Raw genomic sequence first — 19,884 nt, 5'->3', positions numbered from 1 at the left:
GGCTTCAGGAGGCCCGCAGTTAAAATGGGCTTTTCGGGCCTTCCGTGCCCCAACTAAAGATGACGTCGCACAACGCTCTTGCTTCCTCTGGAATGACACTCGTGAACGAGAGCCTTCAGACCTCACCTTCTTCTCACTCTACTCCTCTTTTATCCGAGGAGACTTAAGGATTGGGCCAGAGTGGCCTGAGCGTGCTTTTCCAGGGTGAGGGCAGCCGTGGCGCGCACCTGCCTCAGCCCCCGGGGCGGCCGTCATCTCGCGAGAAAGGCTTGGAAGGGAGGGTGTCGAGAACGAGGAGTGGGAGGAGCCGCGGCCGCCTTCTCCTCCCCCTCCCGTAGGAGGAGGGGGTGAGGGAGGGACTGTTGCTGATCTCTGGATGTTCAGGGTAGTCTGAGAAGGAGAGTATGGAGCGAGCTCCAGCCCGGGTGCGGCCGGGCGTCGGGGCCCTAGGCGCAGCCCCCGCCGCCGTCTGACTGGCTCCCGCGAGGCCCAGCGCGCGGATGGTGCCAGTGCGGCTCGAGTGTTGATCCGTGTGTCCCTTCCCCCTCCTCCCCTCCCCCACGCGGTGGTCTCCCCTCCTACCCCCGCCCGGCAGAGCCATGTCTCGGGGTGGCTCCTGCCCACACCTGTTGTGGGACGTGAGGAAAAGGTCCCTCGGGCTGGAGGACCCGTCCCGGCTGCGGAGCCGCTACCTGGGTGAGCCGGGGCCCCGGGGCGGAGGCGCTGAGGTCGCCGCCCTGAGGTGGGGGAGGGGGCCACGCCGCGGGGGGCTGTTGAAGGTGGGACAGCGATTGGGTCGGGGTGCCAGGGAGCTTCCGGGGTGCCCGGTGCTCCCCGGCCCACAGACCCCGCGTCCTTGCCTCCCACGGCCAAGCCTTTGCATGCTGCCAGCCGCCGCCCTTGCTGGGTTTTCCTGGGGGACCAAGTGGGGGGCAGACGGTTTGGCCGGGGCAGGTGTTGGGGTGGCTTCTGCGGTGGAACTCGGAGAAGACCTGGCGAACCTCACGGAGCTGCTGCCTTGGGGGGAAAAGTTGGCGCTTTTGCGCTTCTCCAACGCTCTCACCGCTTCGCTGACGGACCTAAGTTTTTGTTGACAACCACCTCCCCCGCTTCCATCTCGGGGGTTTTGGGTGTCAGTGGCGAATTGTGGACCACCCTCGGGGACTGCACGCTCCAAACGGACTCGGCGTAAACTGTTGTGTGGCTCGGAGCCCAGACCTCGGAGTGCCCGCCGAGCTCTCCCTACCCCCGCGCACTTGCTTCCCCGGCTCTGCTCGGCTCTTCAGTTGGTTTTGACGCTTTCGGGAGGTGTAGAGTTTCACGTTCCTATTCCCACCCCTGTAAAACACACTTGGCATTTACTGTTTCTTAGTTTAGCTTTCTAAAAACAACCTTCAGCACTTGAGGGCACAGTATTCCACTTTTTTTCGTTTGGGATAAAGTGGCTTTTTGAGGCTTCTGGGTCACCCCGAGCTAACTTAAAAACTCCAGTTTCTTAAGAGGGGACGTGGTTAGTTAGAGGCGTTCTTGTTTCTTCCTGTGCACGCTCTTCATTCTTCTTTTTCATGTGAAGGTGCGATAACATAATGCAATCTTTTTTTCTTTCCAATATTGCCACTTTTTGCTAGGTATGTATTTGTTGATGTCATTTGGTTTTGACTTCAAGCAAATAAAAATGAAAGCTTGTTACCCCTGACAGTTATGATTTGTGAATTGGGGGAGAAGGTAGCAAGCATTTTTCTCCTTTTATTGTTTTTTAGTAACAAACGTTCTCCTTGTAAACACTTAATAAATATTAAGCAAGAATCCTAGTGATCCCTTCCATTCAAATTTCACACACAAAAATATCCTTCCAGATCTCTTCTTCCCACTCTTACAAGCACATCTGTTTACATAGAAATGCTGTACTTTGTGTGAATGTGTGTATGTATGAGAGACATGCATATTTAGTCTCATACTGTGAACATTGTTTTACAATATATTTTTTCTACACTAGATCTCCAGGATCTTAACATGGCAACAAAACCACATTTAGTCAGTCTTAATTGCGTAGTATTTTACAGTGTGACGGTACCATAGTGTAGCAACCTCTTCTTGTTGCGAACTGCACTGTAGTGAATATCCTTGTCCTTTTGGGCATTTGCTCCAGGATAAGTACCTAGAGTTGGTCATTAAGGTCACTAATTGTTTTATAGTTAAACATCAGTAGAGAGTACTTTTCTAAAACATTAGCTTAAAAAGATGTACAGTATTTCTTAGAATGTTTACTTGCTGAGAAAGGACTTAGTTCTAAGTTTATAAAATGAACTTTAACACAGTTCTGCATGAGTGAACTTATAATTTGGCCCTTAATCTCAATTAGTTGAGCAGTTTAAGTACTTAGTACACTTGTACATTAATTTTATTTGTAACCGAGTCAATTGAAATATAATAAAACCATAATTTTCCTTTCTCTTCCTACTTTAACTCCCTAATGACAGTGCAGTTTGTGTGTTAGATGGAGCGTAATTAAAGAATAAGAGTGCACTTACTTTAGTAGAATTCTAAATTACAGATTTTCAAAAATATATACATAGATACATACGGGGAATTTGTTAAAAAACGAAGTGTGATAATATACTTTATAGTTAGCTCATTCTTAGAACACTTTCCTTTAAAAGTGGTTTTCTAAGTATTTAGAAATGACTTATAAAGTAATTTCTTGGCATTATAGGCCTTTTACACCCTTAATTTATCCAATTCTTCCATACTCCAGTGGCTTAGCATTCAGGAAACAGCAAAATCTATGTTAGTAGTGCCTGAATTAATGAGATTTTTGAAAAATGATATTTTGAAATATTCTTATAAAGCCTTCCTTTGAAAAAATCCAAGTCTAAGGGCTTTAAAAACTAAATAGATTTTTTTGAGACTTCAGTATTTAAATGTTTTTATTGTTTATCTACAGTATTGTAAGTTAATATATTTCTAATTTCTTTCTACTATTTCTAATAATAAACTACTGCCGAATAAGAGTAAAATTGTGGTAGAATAAATTAATAGACTTTCCTGCAACATTGCATTTCAAATTATTTCAACTTAGCACATTTATTTCCAGTAGAAGCATTTTAAGCTTTATACAAAGTTGATTTTATTTAAATTTGATTAATTACTGTGTTTCTTCCCATAAGGAAAATTACAGATCACAAAACATCCTTTTATATTGTGAGAAAGAAGATAACTAGGCGAAAAAGATGTATGTGTATACTTATAGCCTTCAAATTTACAAAATTCACCAGAACCAATAGAATTTTGATTTGGATTAGCATGAATTCAGAAACCAAGTCACAGATTGTAATCTTTATGAGTCTGATCTAAAATTCAATGTAGGAGTTACATTTTTTGGAGAGTAATTGTCAAAGTCTAAAGTCACACGCATGGGTTTAAATGTTTCAGTGTCCCAAGATACTGTGCACTAGCTATAGTACTGGGAATTCAGTGATTGTATGATATTTTGTATGATATATGTATTTTAATATATACATATATATACACATACACAGTTTTATAAAGATATAGAAAAGAAACTCATTTCTGTACATGTCTTCTTGCTTTTCATATTTTTCTTTTTTTGAACAGATTTATCTAAAATTTACATTTTCTAATGCTAAATTAAGAGTGACAAAAAAAGTTTTAATGAACTTGCAAGGGAATTGTTACTTATGTATTAACAACTATGTTTAGATCTTGTCTTGGTCAACTTGGACTGCAATAGCAAAATGCCATAAACTAGGTGATTTATAAATAACAGTTTTTGAGGTTGGGAAGCTGAGATCACGGTGCTCACATGGTCAGGTTTTGTCTGTTGAGAGCCTACTTCCTGGTTCTAAGCCATTTTAACACTGTGACCTTACATGGCAGAAAGGCAAACTAACTCTGGGGTCTCTTTTTTAAGGGTACTAAATCAATGCTAATTGCTTCCCAGAGATCCCATAATACCTTAGGTGTTAGGATTTCAACAGCAATTTTGGGAAGATACAAATGTTCAGACTATCACTGACAATTATATGTGGAGGGAATTTTTTTTTTAAGGGGATTAGGAGGTCTTTGTCCTTTGTATATTATTAGTCAGTATGTATTGAAATGGATAATTTTGCTTTTAAAGTACTCTTTAGCATATGCTGAATTCATCTGTCTTCAAATTCACCATATTCTTTATATGTTTCCAGAATTATAATATATTATGTGAGAGTAGATACTGACTTGCCTCCTTGTTAAATCCTGGGGCAAAGTTAGTCGAATATTTGTATTTTGTTTCTTTAGTCTTGACCTCAATGAAAGTTGAAAAATGTCTGATTTTAGTAATGAAAAATGACTGTCAAATGTGACAAACACAAAATAGGCTGATATTACCTGAAGATAAGACTATTGGAGGCGTGTTATCAATCTAACTGCAGACAACAGGATAACTATTGTGGACTACATTCCTGCCTGGTATAAGATGAAAATGCTTAGACAGAATAGAAGCTTCTAATAGCATAGACTTTATGTTACAACCATATTTTAAATCTCTGTTCATCAAATGTTTTGGTCATGACCCACAGTAAAAAACATTTACATGTAACTTGTGATATGCCCACACATCTAAAATTAAAGATTCTCCAAATGGTATTTAGCCTTACTAGATGAGGTCTGTTTTCCATTCCGTGTCCTGTTGAAAATATTGGTGTTGACCCCAAACAATATCCGTTACAGCTGAGGTCTACCAATTCTACTTGATGGTGTGTATTTTTTTTTTTTTTTTTTTTTTGGTAATTGTAATTGAGTATTTTTGGCTTCAGGGTCAGGGTGGATTGGATTCCTAAGTACTTGCAGCAGATATAAAAAGAATTTTTTTTTCCTTGAACATGGCTGATAGCTAATAATGAAATGTCTATTTTTACCTTGGAAAAAATAACTAGGGTAGAATACTTTAAAATCTTCATTTCTTGGATAGATACCTCCAAGTGGGATTGCTATGTTTAATTTTATGAGAAATAACCACCATGTTCCAGAGTGTTGAACCATACTACATTTCCTCCAGTAGTGTTTCAGAGTTCCAGTTGTTCCACATTCTCATCAGCACTTGGCAGAGTCTTCCTAATTTTAGCCTTTCTAGTAGGTCTGTAGAGCTTTATCATTCATTTTAATTTGCTTTTGATTTAATCCTGATGATTTAACCCTCGTTTAATGATAATGAGTATCTTTTCCTAGTTTATTTGACATCTTTACTTTGGTTGAATGTTCAGATTTGCCTTCTTAATATTGTAGAGATTTTTTATACATTCTTGATACAGTTCTTAATCAGATATGTATTTTGCAAATATTTTCTCCCAGTTTGTGTCATTTTCTTAACAGGGTCATGCTTTTTGTGTCCTATTTAAAAATCGTACCCTAATACAAGATCAAAAAGATTTCTATATTTTTTCTATTTTTAGCTTCCATTTTTGTTTGTGAACAACTTTGAGTTCATTTTTATATATGGTATGAGGTAAGAGTTAGATTTCATTTCTTTCCATATGAATGTACAATTGAACCTACATTGTTTGTGAAAACAGTATTTTTTTTTTGTTGAAAAGCAATTTACCAGATGCGTATTTTTCTACTCTGTTCCATCTATCTAGGTGTCTGTCTTTATGCCAGTACTTTATGTCTTCATATAGTTGAGTGTTGAAATCAGCTAGTGTGATATTTTGAACTTGGCTATTTTTCGAAATTGTTTTGGCTATTCTGAGTCCTTTTTCATTTCCATATGCATTTTAGAATCAGCTTGTCAACTTTTTTTTTTTTTTAAAGATTTATTTATTTATGCAAGAACTGGGGTACAGGTGAGAGGCGCGGGAGGATGAGAGAATTCACCAGAGACAGAATGGGGAGCAGAACAGGCCGACAGACCAAAGACACTGCTGAGGGGAGCAACGGAGGAGGCAGGAGAGGAGAGGTCTGCTGTGCCGGGTGGGTTTCTCCCTGGCCACCAGGAATCGAACCCTTGCTGCACAGGCTGTGGACAGCTTCACCACACGGTGCTCAACCCCATGTGGCACCGGGGAGGCCCACAGCTTGTCAACTTCTACAAAAAAGACACTTGAGGTTTTTGGTTTTTTTTTTTTAAGATTTATTTATTTATGCATACAAGATCTGGGGTACAGGCCAGAGATGCGGTGGACGAGAATACTCACCAGAGACAAAGGGGAGAACAGAACAGTACCTAAGTACAGCGAGAGAGTCAGGAGAGGTCCGCTGCGCCATGTGGGTTGCTCCCTGGCTGGCTGGTGATTGAACGCATGCTGTGGTGGCTGCAGATTGCTTCATAGGTTGCATCTTAAACCCTTGCTCCACCAGGGAGGCCCCGCCTGAGTTTTGATTGCTACTGTGTTAAATTTATACATTATTTCAGGGAGAACTGACTTCTTTATAATTTTGTCTCTCCCAATCCGTGATTGTGGATTTTCTCTTCATTTTTTTTTTTTTTCTGTCAAGAGTGTTTAATATTTTTCACTGTACAAGTTTTATACATATTTTGTTACAATTATTCCTACATATTTATGGTTTTTTTTAAGATTTATTTATTTATGCATACAAGAGCTGGGGTACAGGCCAGAGAGGCAGTGGGTGAGAGGATCTACCAGAGTCACAGTAGGGAGCAGAACAGGCAGAGCTACTGAAATATACTGCTGAGGGGAGCAGCAGGCAAGACAGGAGAGGTCTGCTGTGCCATATGGGTAGCTCCCTGGCCAGGGATCGAACTTGTGCTGCAGTGCTGCGGATAGCTCCATAGTGCTTCGTCTTAACCCCTTGTGCCACCAGGGAGGCCCCATATTTAATGTTTTTTTTTTTTTTTAAAGATTTATTTATTTATTTATACAAGCACTGGGTACAGTCAGAAGCGCAGGAGGGTGAGAAAATTCACCAGAGCCAGAGTGGGGAACAGACCAGGCAGACCGAGGAAATACACTGCTGAGGGGAGCAGCGGGCGGCAGGAGAGGTCTGCGCGCCATGTGGGACCCTCGCCAGGTAGCCGGGGATCGAACCAGCGCTGCAGAGGCTGCAGGCAGCTTCGCAAACCAATGCTCAACCACTGCGCCACCGGGGAGACCCCATGTTTAATGTTTTTAATGCTATTTCAGATGGTGTTTTTAAATTCAATGTCTGGTTGTTAATTGTGGGTATGTATAAATATGGTTGCTTTTTATTGTTATGTTTGTAATCTGTAGCATTTCATTAATTGTTAAGGCTTTTTTGGGGAAATTTTTGGGGTTTGTATAGATGATTGTTACTGCATACTAAGACTGTTTTATTGTTTTTTCATCCATATTCTTGTTTTCTTCCTTTTTCTTCCTTAATTATACTGGGCAGGACTTCAGTAGAATCTTGAGTAGAGGTAGAGAGAGTAGACAGACGTTCTTGCCTCCTCTGTGATCTTAGATGAGTCTTTTACTGATGTTGTTAGCTATATAGCTTTTTTGTAGATACCCTTTATCAGATTGAAGAAATTCTTCTCTGCTATTCTTACTTATGTTGTTGAGAGTATTTATCATGACTAGCTCTTGAATGTTGTCAAGATTTTTTCCTGCATCAGTGAAGTTGGTTTTATGATTTCTCTTTCATAGATTCTATTAATATGGGATATTAACATATTGATTTTTATCTGAATGTTGAAACTAGCATTTACCTTCTGGGCTATATCCTACTTGCTTATGATAAATTATCCTTTATATATATTGCTGGCTTCACTTTGGTAAGAATTTTGTGTTTGTGTTCATTAAAAATTATTAGCCTGTGTTTTCTTGTATTTTTGCTTGGCTTTATCGTCAGATTACTGCTGTCCTCATAAATGAGTTTGATGAGTTCTCTTTTTCTGAAGCGATTGCATAGGATTCAAATTCCTTTTTTTTTGTAGGAAGGTTTTATTAATTTTTTTTGGTACTTTATTTTGATATATCTTAAGTTTCATGCACAGTTGCCAGAAATAATATGAGAGGTCCCATGTACCCTTGAACCAATTTCCCTAATGGCAACATCTGAAATATCCTAACCAGGAAGTTGACACACATAAGTCCATGAAAACTTATTCAGATCTCCCAAGTTTTGTACATATTCACTTGTGTGTGTTTGTGTATATATTTAGTTCTATGCTGCTTTAATGAGTTAATTTTAATAGATTGTATTACTTTTAATTAAATAATGTGGTTACCACCATATTTAAGATACATTAATTAAATAATGTGGTTACCACCATATTTAAGATACAGTAATCTTTTGTGATACCCTTTTATAGTCATAGCTACATCTTTCCTACCTACTTTTTTTTTTTTAAGAGGCATGTATTTTTATTTATTTATTTATTTGTTTGTTTGTTTGTACATGCACTGGGTACAGTCAGAAGCGCTGGTGGGCGAAATTTTCACCAGAGCCAGAGCGGGGAGCAGAGCAGGCAGAAGGACTGAAGTACACTGCTGAGGGGAGCAGCGGGAGGCAGGAGAGGTCTGTGCGCCAAGGGGGACCCTCCCCTGGTTGGCCGGGGATCAGCCGGGGATGGAACCGGCGCCGCGGGCAGCTTCGCAACCCAGAGCTCAACCGCTGCGCCACCGGGGAGGCCCTTTCCTACCTACTTTTAAACCTGACAGCTATCACTCTATTCTCCAGCTCTGTGACTGTGTCATATAATGAATGCTATATACTTGATACGTATGTAACCTTTTGAGATTGGTGTTTTCCACTATCTGTCCAATTTGTGAGTACCAATAGTTAATTCCTTTTTATCGTTGGATATTATTATTTCATGACATCGATTCACCTGTTGGCAGTTTTTTATATTGTTTGCAGCTTCTGATTATTAAATATAACATTTATATGCAGAATTTTGTACGAACAGAAATTTTCATCTCTTTGGGATTAATATCTGAGAAATACAGTTACTGGACTGTATGGTAAGCACATTACTTAATTTTGTAACAAGCTGCCATACTCTTTCACTACAGTTAAAACATTTTACATTCCCATTGGTCATGTGTGAATAATGTTGTTTTTCTGCGTCATTACCAGTATTTGTTGTTATCACTGTTTTTTCTTTCAGCCATTCCGATAAGTATATCATGATATCTCATACTTTAAGCTTATGTGTGCCTAATGACTAATGTTGAACATCTTTTTATGTGCTTATTTACCGTGTGTATAGTTTCAGTGAAATGTTTCTTCATGTTTTTTGCTCATTTTCTGTTTGGATTATTAGGGTTTTTTTTTTTTGTATTGAGATTTGAGACTTATGTGGTTTAGGTACTGGTCCTTCCTTTGTCAGGTGTGTAGTTTGCAAATATTTTCACACATTTGGTAGCTTGCCTTTTCATTCTCTTCAAAGAATTTTTTGCAGAGTAAAGGTTTTAACTTTAATAAGGTCCAGTTTATCACTTCCTTTTATGGATTATGCTTTCCATATAAGGACAATTTGCATAACACTTAACCTATCCCTTGGTCCTGAAGATTGCCTCCTATGCTTTTTTCCTAAAGTTTTATGGTTTTACATTTTTTACATGTAAGTCCAGGATCCATTTTATGTTAATTTTCGTATGAAGTCTGAAGTTTAGCTTAAAGTTTATTTCTGTGCCTATTGTTATCCCTTGCTTTAGCACTACTTGTTGAAAAGTCTGTATTTTATCTATTGCATTGCTTTTGTGCTTATGTTAAAAATGAGAGTCGGACATAATTGTGTGATGTGATTTCATATTCTTTATTCTCTTTCATTGCTCTGTGTGTCTATCCATCTGTATCCCAGCTACAGTTTGTTTAGCTATATCATAAGTTTTAACATCAGATAGAGTGATTCTCCTCCCCTCTTTAATTCTTCATTGTCAAAATGTTTTCGCTCTGCTCGGACTTGTGCCTTTCCCTATGAAATTTAAAATGAGCTTGTTCATTTCTCCAGAATACCTTTGTGGGATTATGATAAGGATTACATTGGAATTACATGTCAATTTGGGGAGAACTAATATCTTTACAATATTGAATCTTCCAAACTATAAACACAGTTCTTTATTCTAGGTCTTTGGTTTTTTTCCTTTACCTTTCTGTAATTATCAGCATCCTCAACATATTTTGTTATATTTGTCTAAATATTTGATATTCTTTGGAACACATATAAATGGCATTGTGTTTAAGCTCAATATTTATATGTTCATTATTAGTATATAAAAATGTGATTTTGTGTGTGTTGATTTTGTATCCTGCAATTTTGCCAAACTCACTAGTTCTAGGGTTTTGAAATATGTTCTTGGGGGTTTTCTGCATGGAAATTCTGTCATCTTCCAACAAACACTGTTTTATTTCTTCCTTCCCAGTCTGTATGAATTTTTTTCTTGCATTATCACACTGGCTAGAAATTCCAGTACTATGTTTAATAATAGTGATGAGAGTGGATAGCCTTTTAAGTGGAAAACAGTCAGATATTCCCCATTAAATGTAATGTTAATAGTAGGTTTTTTAGAGTTGCTTTTAATCAGATTGGGAAATTTCTTCTATACCTAGTTTGATGAGTATATTTATCATGCATAGGTTCAAAGAAGTAGAAACCCTAGGAAATACACAGATATACATGCATGCAAAGATGTGCTACTGGTATTTGACCTATGTAATTGTGGGAACTAATTAAGTTGTCTTTGTAAGGTTCATGTGTTCATTTCTGACTCAGACTTGATGACAGACAATTGGAAAGAGAAGATGTAGATGAACTCAGGAAGGACAGACTTGACCCATATAGACATAGGATCTATATCATTTCTCCAATGATATTGATGTTCTATAAGAGAAGCTGGCATGTTCTGTAGGAGAAATTTGCTATGGACCTCAATACACAATTGACCCAGTACTCCGTGAAGCAAAAGGTGTTTGTAGCAAGTGGAGCAGTGATAGGTCTAGTTGCTGCCCATTCCAACAGGATGAACCAGCAGATAAGCAGCAACATGTGTAAGCAACATGAGCATCTCTCCCAACCACGTGAGCATGACAATCAATATGGCTGTTGATTTACTTCTACCCACCAGTCTTGTACAAAAGTGACAGGTGATTCATCCTAACAAAAAACATGCAGAAGAGGAATTTTGGGAAATGTAGTTCCATCTAACTGGCAGACACATTTCAAAATCACCACACTTACTGTTGCTTGTTTTTATGGTCAACCCCATGGTAGGGATGGGAGGTTTCATTCCCCTACCCCTCATGGATAGGCAATTTTTGCTTCTGCCCCTTCTTTGGGTAGTTGTATTTACCTGAAATGAGCATGAAGGCTTCCAGCCTTTCTCTGAAGTAGTGGACCTTTGCTGAGGCCCTGTTTAGCTACTGTTTCCCAGTGACTTCAAACTTATTGCCTCCCATGGGAGAAGGATCTGAAAAGTGAGTGGATTTTCATTTCTCTGTCCCATGGACATGAACTGCCTGACATTTCTGCCCTGTTTTTAGTGTTTCTTATGAGTATTTGGTGAGAGCTCATGAAAAACAGCTGGCAACTGAATGCAGCCTACTTTGCCTGTGTCTAGGATCCCAGATATCCTAAACTGTCTCTAACCCACATCTGGCATTTAAGTGTTAGCTGAATTTTCAGTTTTCTTCTTTCACTCTTTGATGGTGGCTCCCTCTTTGTCCTGTGCTCTGTTAAAGATGAAAATGTTCTGTGTTCTCTCTCTTCTTGGAGGAGTTTTATCACCCTTTGGTCTTGGCTATCTGATAAGAAGCCATGGGAGCCAGAGAAGATTATTTCAAGGAGACGGCAGTCAGCTGTGATGGCTGCGATGTGAAGTCATGAAAAGTATCTTGAAAGAGACCATTGGTTTAACTGATAACCCATGATTTCTGAGAATAAAACTAGTGGGAAGAAGGGACAAAAGGGACTATGCAGCTGAAAGAAAACCTGACAGTGAGCTGGAGTAGGTACCTTGTGCAGATGACTAGGAAGTTTGGCATTAAGGAGAAATAGCTCATAGGGACAGTAGGGCCAACTAGACTGAAAAATTTTGTTAATGTGCTTTTCTATCTCTGCTTCTCAGAATTGCTACCTTATTATTTTACCTTGACCAGATGAAGTTACCTCGACTCCATAAGTCATTTTTTTTTAAAGATTTATTTATTGATTGATTGATACATACATACATACATACAAGCACTGGGTACCGTCAGAAGTGCAGGAGGGTGAGAGAATTCACCAGAGCCAGAGCGGGGAGCAGAGCAGGCAGAAGGACCGAAGTACACTGCTGAGGGGAGCAGCGGACGGCAGGAGAGGTCTGTGAACCATGTGGGACCCTCCTTCGGTGGCCGGGGAGCAGCCGGGGAACGAACCGGCACCACAGAGGGCGCGGGCAGCTTCGCAACCCAGCACTCAATCGCTGTGCCACCGGGGAGGCCCTCCATAAGTCATTTTTTTAAAACCATTTTTCTCCTCTCAGACAATATAATTTAGAAAAGACTCACCTGTACACAGGGAGAGAAATAATCCTAAGTGTCTATAGTGTATAATTAATTTACTCCTGACAATAGACCTGTATGATTGATGGTATTCCCATCAAATGTAAAACTTTAGCAAATGTAAAATTAAGACTCTGAGGTTATTTTTTTGGTAAATAAGTTACAAAATTGTGTAAGTTACATAGCTATTTAAAATGAATAGTAGGGTCCTCCCTGGTGGCACAGGAGTTAAAGACAGCACTATCAAGCTATTGCAGCCACTGCAGCATGAGTTTGATGCCTGGCCTTGCCAGGGAGCTACCCACATGGCGCAGCAGACCTCTCCTGTCTCTCCAGCTGCTCCCCTCAGCATTGTATTTCAGTAGATCTGCCTGTTCTGCTCCCCACTCTCTCTGGTGAATCCTCTCACCCCTCACACCTCTGGCTTACACCCCAGTTCCTATATGCATAAATAAATAAATCTTTAAAAAAATAAATGAATAGTAGCTCTATATTCTCATTCAAAGATATTCACCCCGTATACTGAGTGAAAACACATTATGAAACAGAGTAAAATTATTTCCCATTCATTTATTTACAGACTCAATTGAGTCTGTATATTGAGTGCCTACTTTGTGCAAGGCATTGTTCTAGGTTCTTGGGATACTTGTGTGAACCAAAGATTGTTACTCTTTTTATTAATATAGAATGAAGTGTCACAGTGGAGACAAATATAATAGGCAGCTTGTGCGGTGAGGGACTTGAGTAAAAAGTCACAATGATAAGTAAATTAATTTATAACAAGTGTGTAAAATTAGGAGACAGTTCTCCATGGCTCTTGTATTTTCACATACCTTGTGAGCAGAGGTACTGGCTGCTTTGTTCTAGACCGTCTTATCAAGGATGTTTATATAGCGAACAGCTTTGGAAGATAAAAGTGTTTCCCTCTGGAGCAGAAGGCAGATTAACTTATTGTCTAGTGTAGTAAAGATAATGCCTCTCTTGGGTCAAAGATCAGGCAGGTTTACTTGATAAAAGATTTGGGTTCCCTCAGCTCAGGGTTTCTCAGCTGTGATTCAAACCCAGTTGCATGTACAGTATGCAGGTCACTCCACATTGCCCTATGGGAATTGGGGAACAAGGGAAATCATTGTGTTCCTGCTTATACTGCTAGAGTAGTAAAATACTTTGCCTCTGTTTTAGAAGTCTCGTGTCTCCTGCCAGGCTCCATGAAAAGGTGGCAGGTAACTTCTTAGCTTGCAAGTAGATCAGAATTTTCAGTTTTAAATAACATGTATGTGTTTATTTTTACTTTATTTTGATGGGGCCTCAGTTTTTGTTTTAATACACAGTTCTTATTTTATGGAGGCTCTTGCTTACTAGTAGTGCACTTGATTGCTACAAGGATAGAAAATGTTAGAATTAGTTTGTTCTAGAAGCATATTTTACAGAATATTAGATAACAATCATTTTGATCTGCATAATTTTGGGCCAGATATCATTTTGGAGCTATTTGTTTAAACTGTCAATGTCTTGATATACAGATTTCACAAATAACAGCTCTGTTTAGAAAAACTTTGTCTTCTATTCTTTCATGTTCCATTACCATTACTCTAGACAGAAATGGCTGGTGCCATGTTTTCAAACACAGATATAAAATCTTTTGGAAAAAAATGTTCTTAGTATTTCTTTGTAGCATTCTAATAAATTTTAAATGCAATCACTTTGTTAATTTGGGTACTCTATTTATTAACTCTTAATTTATAATTCATTAGGATTACTAAGTCTGCTATTGCCAAAAGGAAAAGATTTTAAAGAACAGTTTTGTGTTTGCTACCTTTAGCATTCTTTCAAGACTGAAAATCAGTTTTAAATGGTTAATTATATTAAGCATAACCTAATCCATGAAATGCTTTACTGAATTTCTGTAGGTTTTTAAATTCTAATAAATTTAAACCACAGCACTCCCCCACATAGGAAAAAACATTTTTTAACCCATATGTTCACCATTACCTAACTATCTTACCAGTTATGAGGAAGAAGAAAAAAATAGAACAATTTGGCTTCAAGAACTTGAACTTACATTGACTGGCAAGAAAACACAACAGAGACCTGCCCCTTGTGATAGTATACGGAGAACATAGTCAAATTTAATTTTGAAATCTCCTCAGCCTGATTACTTAGCTAATTATTGCTCTTTGTCATATATTCAACTTCCTTTCATTGCAGCTTTTGAATAAACATGAAGCTTTTTGGTCCATCTTTTCTAAAGATGACTCATTTCTTAAAGGAAACATTTCTCTTTTTCAAAGGAGGAACTTACCTATTTTTGTGGTATTCTAACTTTTCTGCTGTGATGGACTTTTAAGCTGATTTTATATTTTTGCTGCCACATTTTATTGTAAAATTGACTTTAAAATATTTTAACATTTCTGTAATTGAATTGTGTTTAAAAATAGGTGGCATTTTAAATAAAACAATTTTCCACCCTATTTAAAATTGAAAACTCTGTCCCTCTCTTCGAGTCCTCTCTTACTGCCATCCTCTGCTTTATTTTCCCATGTAGCACCTTTCCCAAATGACGTATGGTTTGTTGCATTTCAATAATACTGCTAGAGTACAGTGATTTCTTTTCTATTTTGTTTTACTACTGTATTCTTAGTTCCAAGAACACCACCTCAAACTGAGTGGGTACACAGTGTATTAGTTAAGTGGGTGGGTGGGTAAATGGATGGATGGATAGATGAATGAAGGGAACATCTGGGAGTTTACCGTGATCCAGATGCTATGCTAAGTCCTTTCTATCTTTAAATCACTTAATCCTTAAAATAACCACATGAAGCACATAGGTATTCTAATGAGGGCTAAAGAGTAGGTTAATTGGTCCAGCATAACTCATTTTATAAAATGAATTAAGACTTTAATGTCCCTCATGCCATATCCTAGGCTTTTAACTTCCATATTCCACTTTTCCCAGCAGTAATTTGTATGATATACTTTATCTCTTTCTTTTTAAACAGGAAGAAGAGAGTTCATCCAAAGATTAAAACTTGAAGCAACCTTGAATGTGCATGATGGCTGTGTAAGTAATAGTTCATTCTTAACTATGAAGGACTTTTATGTATTCTACTGAAACTGCTTTTGTGAGGACCATTAGTTACCTTCATGTCTCCAAATCTAGTGGTCACTACTCAGAAACTTTAGACATTGGTTGAACACATGTTCTTTCTCAAAAGATTTTTTTCTCTTGATTTCTGCCAATACCATTGTCTCTTGGTTTTCTCCCCATCTCATTAACTCACTGTCTCCTCTTCATCCTTGTAGCTGACTCCTCCACTTCATGACCACCAAATATTGGGTATGCCAAGACTGTGTCCTGGCTGCTCTCACCCTCTTTTCTCTTCAGCTCTAAGTTGTAGTATCCAATCCTATGGTTGAAACAAAGCAAAGCAAAACAAAGACAAAAATGAAAAACTTTCACCTCTCCACTTCCCCCAAAATTTCTCATTTGTATATCTAATTCTCTGCTTCCATTACCAGTTGCATGTGGAATAAGCACTCCAAATTTAACAGAGCTCTTTTTATTTTTAATTTTTATTATGAAAATTTCAAATATACTTTCATATATCATCACCTGGATTTAACAATTATCAAGATTTGGGCACATTTTCTATTTCCTCTTTTTCTTCCTTGCTGAAGTAACAATATTTTAAGGCAAATCCCAGATAGCCTTCATTTCACACCTCTGTGTAAGCCTTAATGGACATTTTCTGTGCAACCAAAATCTCATTATATAATTTAGCAAGACTGACAGTGTATTTTTGGTATCTAATACACAGCTGATAATCAGATTTCTCTCATTCTTTAAAAATGTCTCTTTACGGTTGTTCAAAAGAGGATCCAAGCAAGTCCATATCTTGGTTGCTGTGCTTCTTAAATGTTTATTAATCTAGAGCAGTGTTCCCTTTTTGTTCCTGCCATTGACTTGTTAAAGAAATCAAGTCAGTTTTTCTGTAGAGTATTCCACAGTGTAGATAATTGGCTTGTTTTCTTGTAATGTCATTTAATGTATGTGTATACTTTGTATGTCCTATAAGTTGAAATTACTTTGAGAGCTTGATTAGATTCACATTCAGCTTTTGAGGCAGGAATATTACAGGTGATATGGTGTGCTTTGTATGTATCACATGAGGAGGCACATGTTTGTTTGTCCTCCTTTTAGTGATGGTCATCTGTTCCTAAGACTCAGGTGGCTAAAACAAATACTTGATTTTTCTCCCTTAATGAGCTATTATCTTTAGATAATGTCAAGTTTTTTAAGCTGTAGACTTCTGTATCTTACCATTTTTTTTAATGTAGTTTTTTTTTTTTTTAAAGATTTATTTATTTATACAAGCACTGGGTATAGTCAGAAGCGCGGGAGGGTGAGAGAATTCACCAGAGCCAGGGCGGGGAGCAGAACAGGCAGAAGGACTGAGGTACACTGCTGAGGGGAGCAGCAGGCGGCAGGAGAGGTCTGCGCGCCATGTGGGACCCTCCTCCAGTGGCTGGGGAGCAGCCGGGGATGGAACCGGCGCTGCAGAGGCTGCGGGCAGCTTCTCAAGCCGGCGCTCAACCGCTGCGCCACCGGGGAGGCCCTGAATCTTTTCATTTTTAAATATACTTTCAAATTTTACTGAATGCATTCTTAAATATTTTTCTAAGGGTAAGTGGAAAGTAAATGTTTCTTACAACGTTTTTAGTATATCATTAATTACATTGCTTAATATTTGAGTGTTAAACCATCCCTATATTCCAGAGATAAATCTCATTTGATAATGCTGTATCATCATGATACGTTATCTATTTTTGTGTATTATTTTACTCAATTTACTTAAATTTTGTTTGAGATTTTTTTTCATGTATATTAAGGATATTGGTCCAAAGATTTATTTTCTTGTACCAATGAGTTGGAAAGTATTTTGTCTTGTTTAATTTTCTGAAAGACTTGGTAGAGAATTCTCTCTCTTTTTTTAAGTGTTTGGCAGGATTTGCCAGTGAAGCCATCCGTAACTGGAGTTTTCTGTGTGGAAAATTCTAGTTATAATTCTTTAATAAAAATAGACTTATGTCTTTTTTTTTTTTGGCATTTTTTTAAAAATTTATTTATTTATTTGTTTTGTTTATACATGCACTGGGTACAGTCAGAAGTGCGGGAGGGTGAGAGAATTCATCAGAGCCAGAGCAGGGAGCAGAGCAGGCAGAAGGACCAAAGTATACTGCTGAGGGGAGCAGCGGGTGGCAGGAGAGGTCTGCGCGCCATGCGGGACCCTCCTAAGGTGGCTGGGGAGCAGCCGGGGATCGAACCAGCACTGCAGAGGCTGCGGGCAGCTTTGCAACCCAGCGCTCAACCGCTGAGCCACCAGGGAGGCCCTATTAAGTGAATTTTAATATGTGTGTTTCAAGGATTTTGTCTGTTTCATGCAAGTTATTAGATTGGCATAAAGTTGTGTCTAATATACCCTTTCATATTTAAATATTTGTAGAAATGTAGTTAGTGATGTCACTTCTTATAGTCCTGATATTTGTAATATGTTGTCCAGCCCACTTTTTTTCTTGATTAGTCTGGGTAGAGGTCTGTCAACCCTATTTGTCCTCTCAAAAAACCAGTTTCCGGATTCAGTAATTTTCTCTGTTTTTCTGTTCTCTTGTTTATTGATTTCTGTTCGATAGCCATTATTTCTAATTTTTTTCTGACTTTGGGTTCATTTGCTGTTCTCTATAATTTTGGGGGGGAAAGCTGAGGTCATTGATATGAGGCCCTTGTCTTTCCTAATATGCTTTTTCTAGGGTATTTTAGTGCTATAAATTTTCTTCTAACTTCTGCATTAGCTGTAACTCATACATTGAGATACTATCCTTTTGTTTTCATCCAGTTCAAAACACTTTCTAGCTTATTTTGTAATTTCTTATTTGGCTGTCTGTTACAGTTTTTAAACTTTTTTTGTGTTAATGATTTCTAATTTAATTCCATTTTGGCCAGAGAACGTAGATTGCTTGATTTGAAGTCCTCTAAACATATTGAGATTTGTCTTATGGCTCATAAATAAGTATTATCTACATTAGTAAATAAAAGAATGTGTTTTGATGTTTTTAGTTGCTTCAGATGTGATAGGAAATCATACTACTCCATCTTGCCTGAAAGTGGAAGTCTAGTTATATTTTTTGGTTAATTTAGAGATAGTTCACGTACCATATATTTCACCTGATTTTAGTGTACAATTTATTTATTTTTGTTATATTCAGAAAGTGTACAGTGTCACTACTGTCTGATTTCTGTATATGTTTAACATCCAAAAAAGAAAATCCATCCCAGTTATCAGTCACTTCCATTCCCCCTCCACCTAACTGTTGGCAGTCACTAATCTGCTTTCTGTCTCTATAGATATGTCTGTTCTAAACTTTTCATATAAATGGAGCCATATAATATGTGGCCTTTTAGACTGGCTTCCTTTGACAGCATAGTGTTTTCAAGGTTCTTCCATGATGTGGTGGTGTTTCATTTTATGACTGAATAATATTTCCTTGTACAGATACTTGGTTATAAACAGTCACATTTTGTTTATAGATATTTGAGTTGTTTCCCCTGTTGGCTATTTATGAATAATGCAGCTATGGCCTGTTGTGCATAAATTTTTGTGTGACATAGGATTTCATTTCTCTTGTGTATATGCTTGTGGAATTGCTGGTAGTAGGGTAACTCTTACTCAGTTTTTAAGGCTAAACTGTTTTCCAAAGAGCTGCCTATTTTGCATTCTTACCAGTAATGTATAGGATTTTCAATTTCTTGATGTCTTCACCAACTTTTGTTATTTTCTGAGGTTATGGGTTTTTTTTTTTTTTCCGAAATTATTATAGCCATCTTGATAGATGTGAAGTGGTAATTCATTGTGGTTTTAGTGTTCATGAAGATTTTATGAAAGAAAACTTTCCTTCTGAAAGTTTCATAGTTTTGGCTTTTATATTCTCTTAGATCTGCAATTACTAGGACAGTACATTTAGACCTTTAATCATTTTCAGTGAAGCAGGGCTCCAGATTCATTTTTTTGCTTGTGTATATCCAGTTGTCTCAACATCATTTACTGAAAAGACTTTTTCACTTCTTTCTCTGTTGAATGGTTTTGGACACCTTGTCAAAAATTATTTGAATATGGAAGTAAGGGCTTATTTCTGGACTCTCAGTTCCATTCCATTGGTCTGTATGTCTTTGATAGTGACAGTATGTCTTAGCCTTGATTACTATAGTTCTATAGTAAGTCTGTCTAGTTTCTTTTTAGATAGCTTGGTTTTATGTGTCTGAATAGAATATAGATTAGTTAAAATAAATTTTAATCTCAAAAAGACTCAAGACAATTCATTGTCAATTATCAGAGCCTTGTGTTTGCTAAATGGAAGTCAGTA

The 19,884-nt window shown here is 38.0% G+C and overlaps 1 protein-coding gene across 1 annotated transcript in view; it reads left to right on the top strand.

The window, feature by feature from the left end:
• Window positions 1-599: 599 nt before the first annotated feature.
• The window catches only part of DCAF6 (DDB1 and CUL4 associated factor 6), a gene marked incomplete at both ends in the record, with an annotated part of 95,874 nt that continues 76,589 nt past the window's right edge, over window positions 600-19,884 (top strand). The window contains 2 exons of the mRNA XM_084251141.1: window positions 600-696; window positions 15,465-15,526. Coding sequence (XP_084107267.1) covers window positions 600-696; window positions 15,465-15,526 — 159 coding nt within the window. The remainder of the gene's footprint in view (window positions 697-15,464; window positions 15,527-19,884) is intronic.

This window comes from Talpa europaea, assembly GCF_964194135.1.
Source record: "Talpa europaea genome assembly, chromosome: 12".
In the NCBI taxonomy this organism is placed as follows: Eukaryota; Metazoa; Chordata; class Mammalia; order Eulipotyphla; family Talpidae; genus Talpa; species Talpa europaea.
Note: the sequence above shows the minus strand (reverse complement) of the source record. Positions and strands in the feature narration are given on the sequence as shown.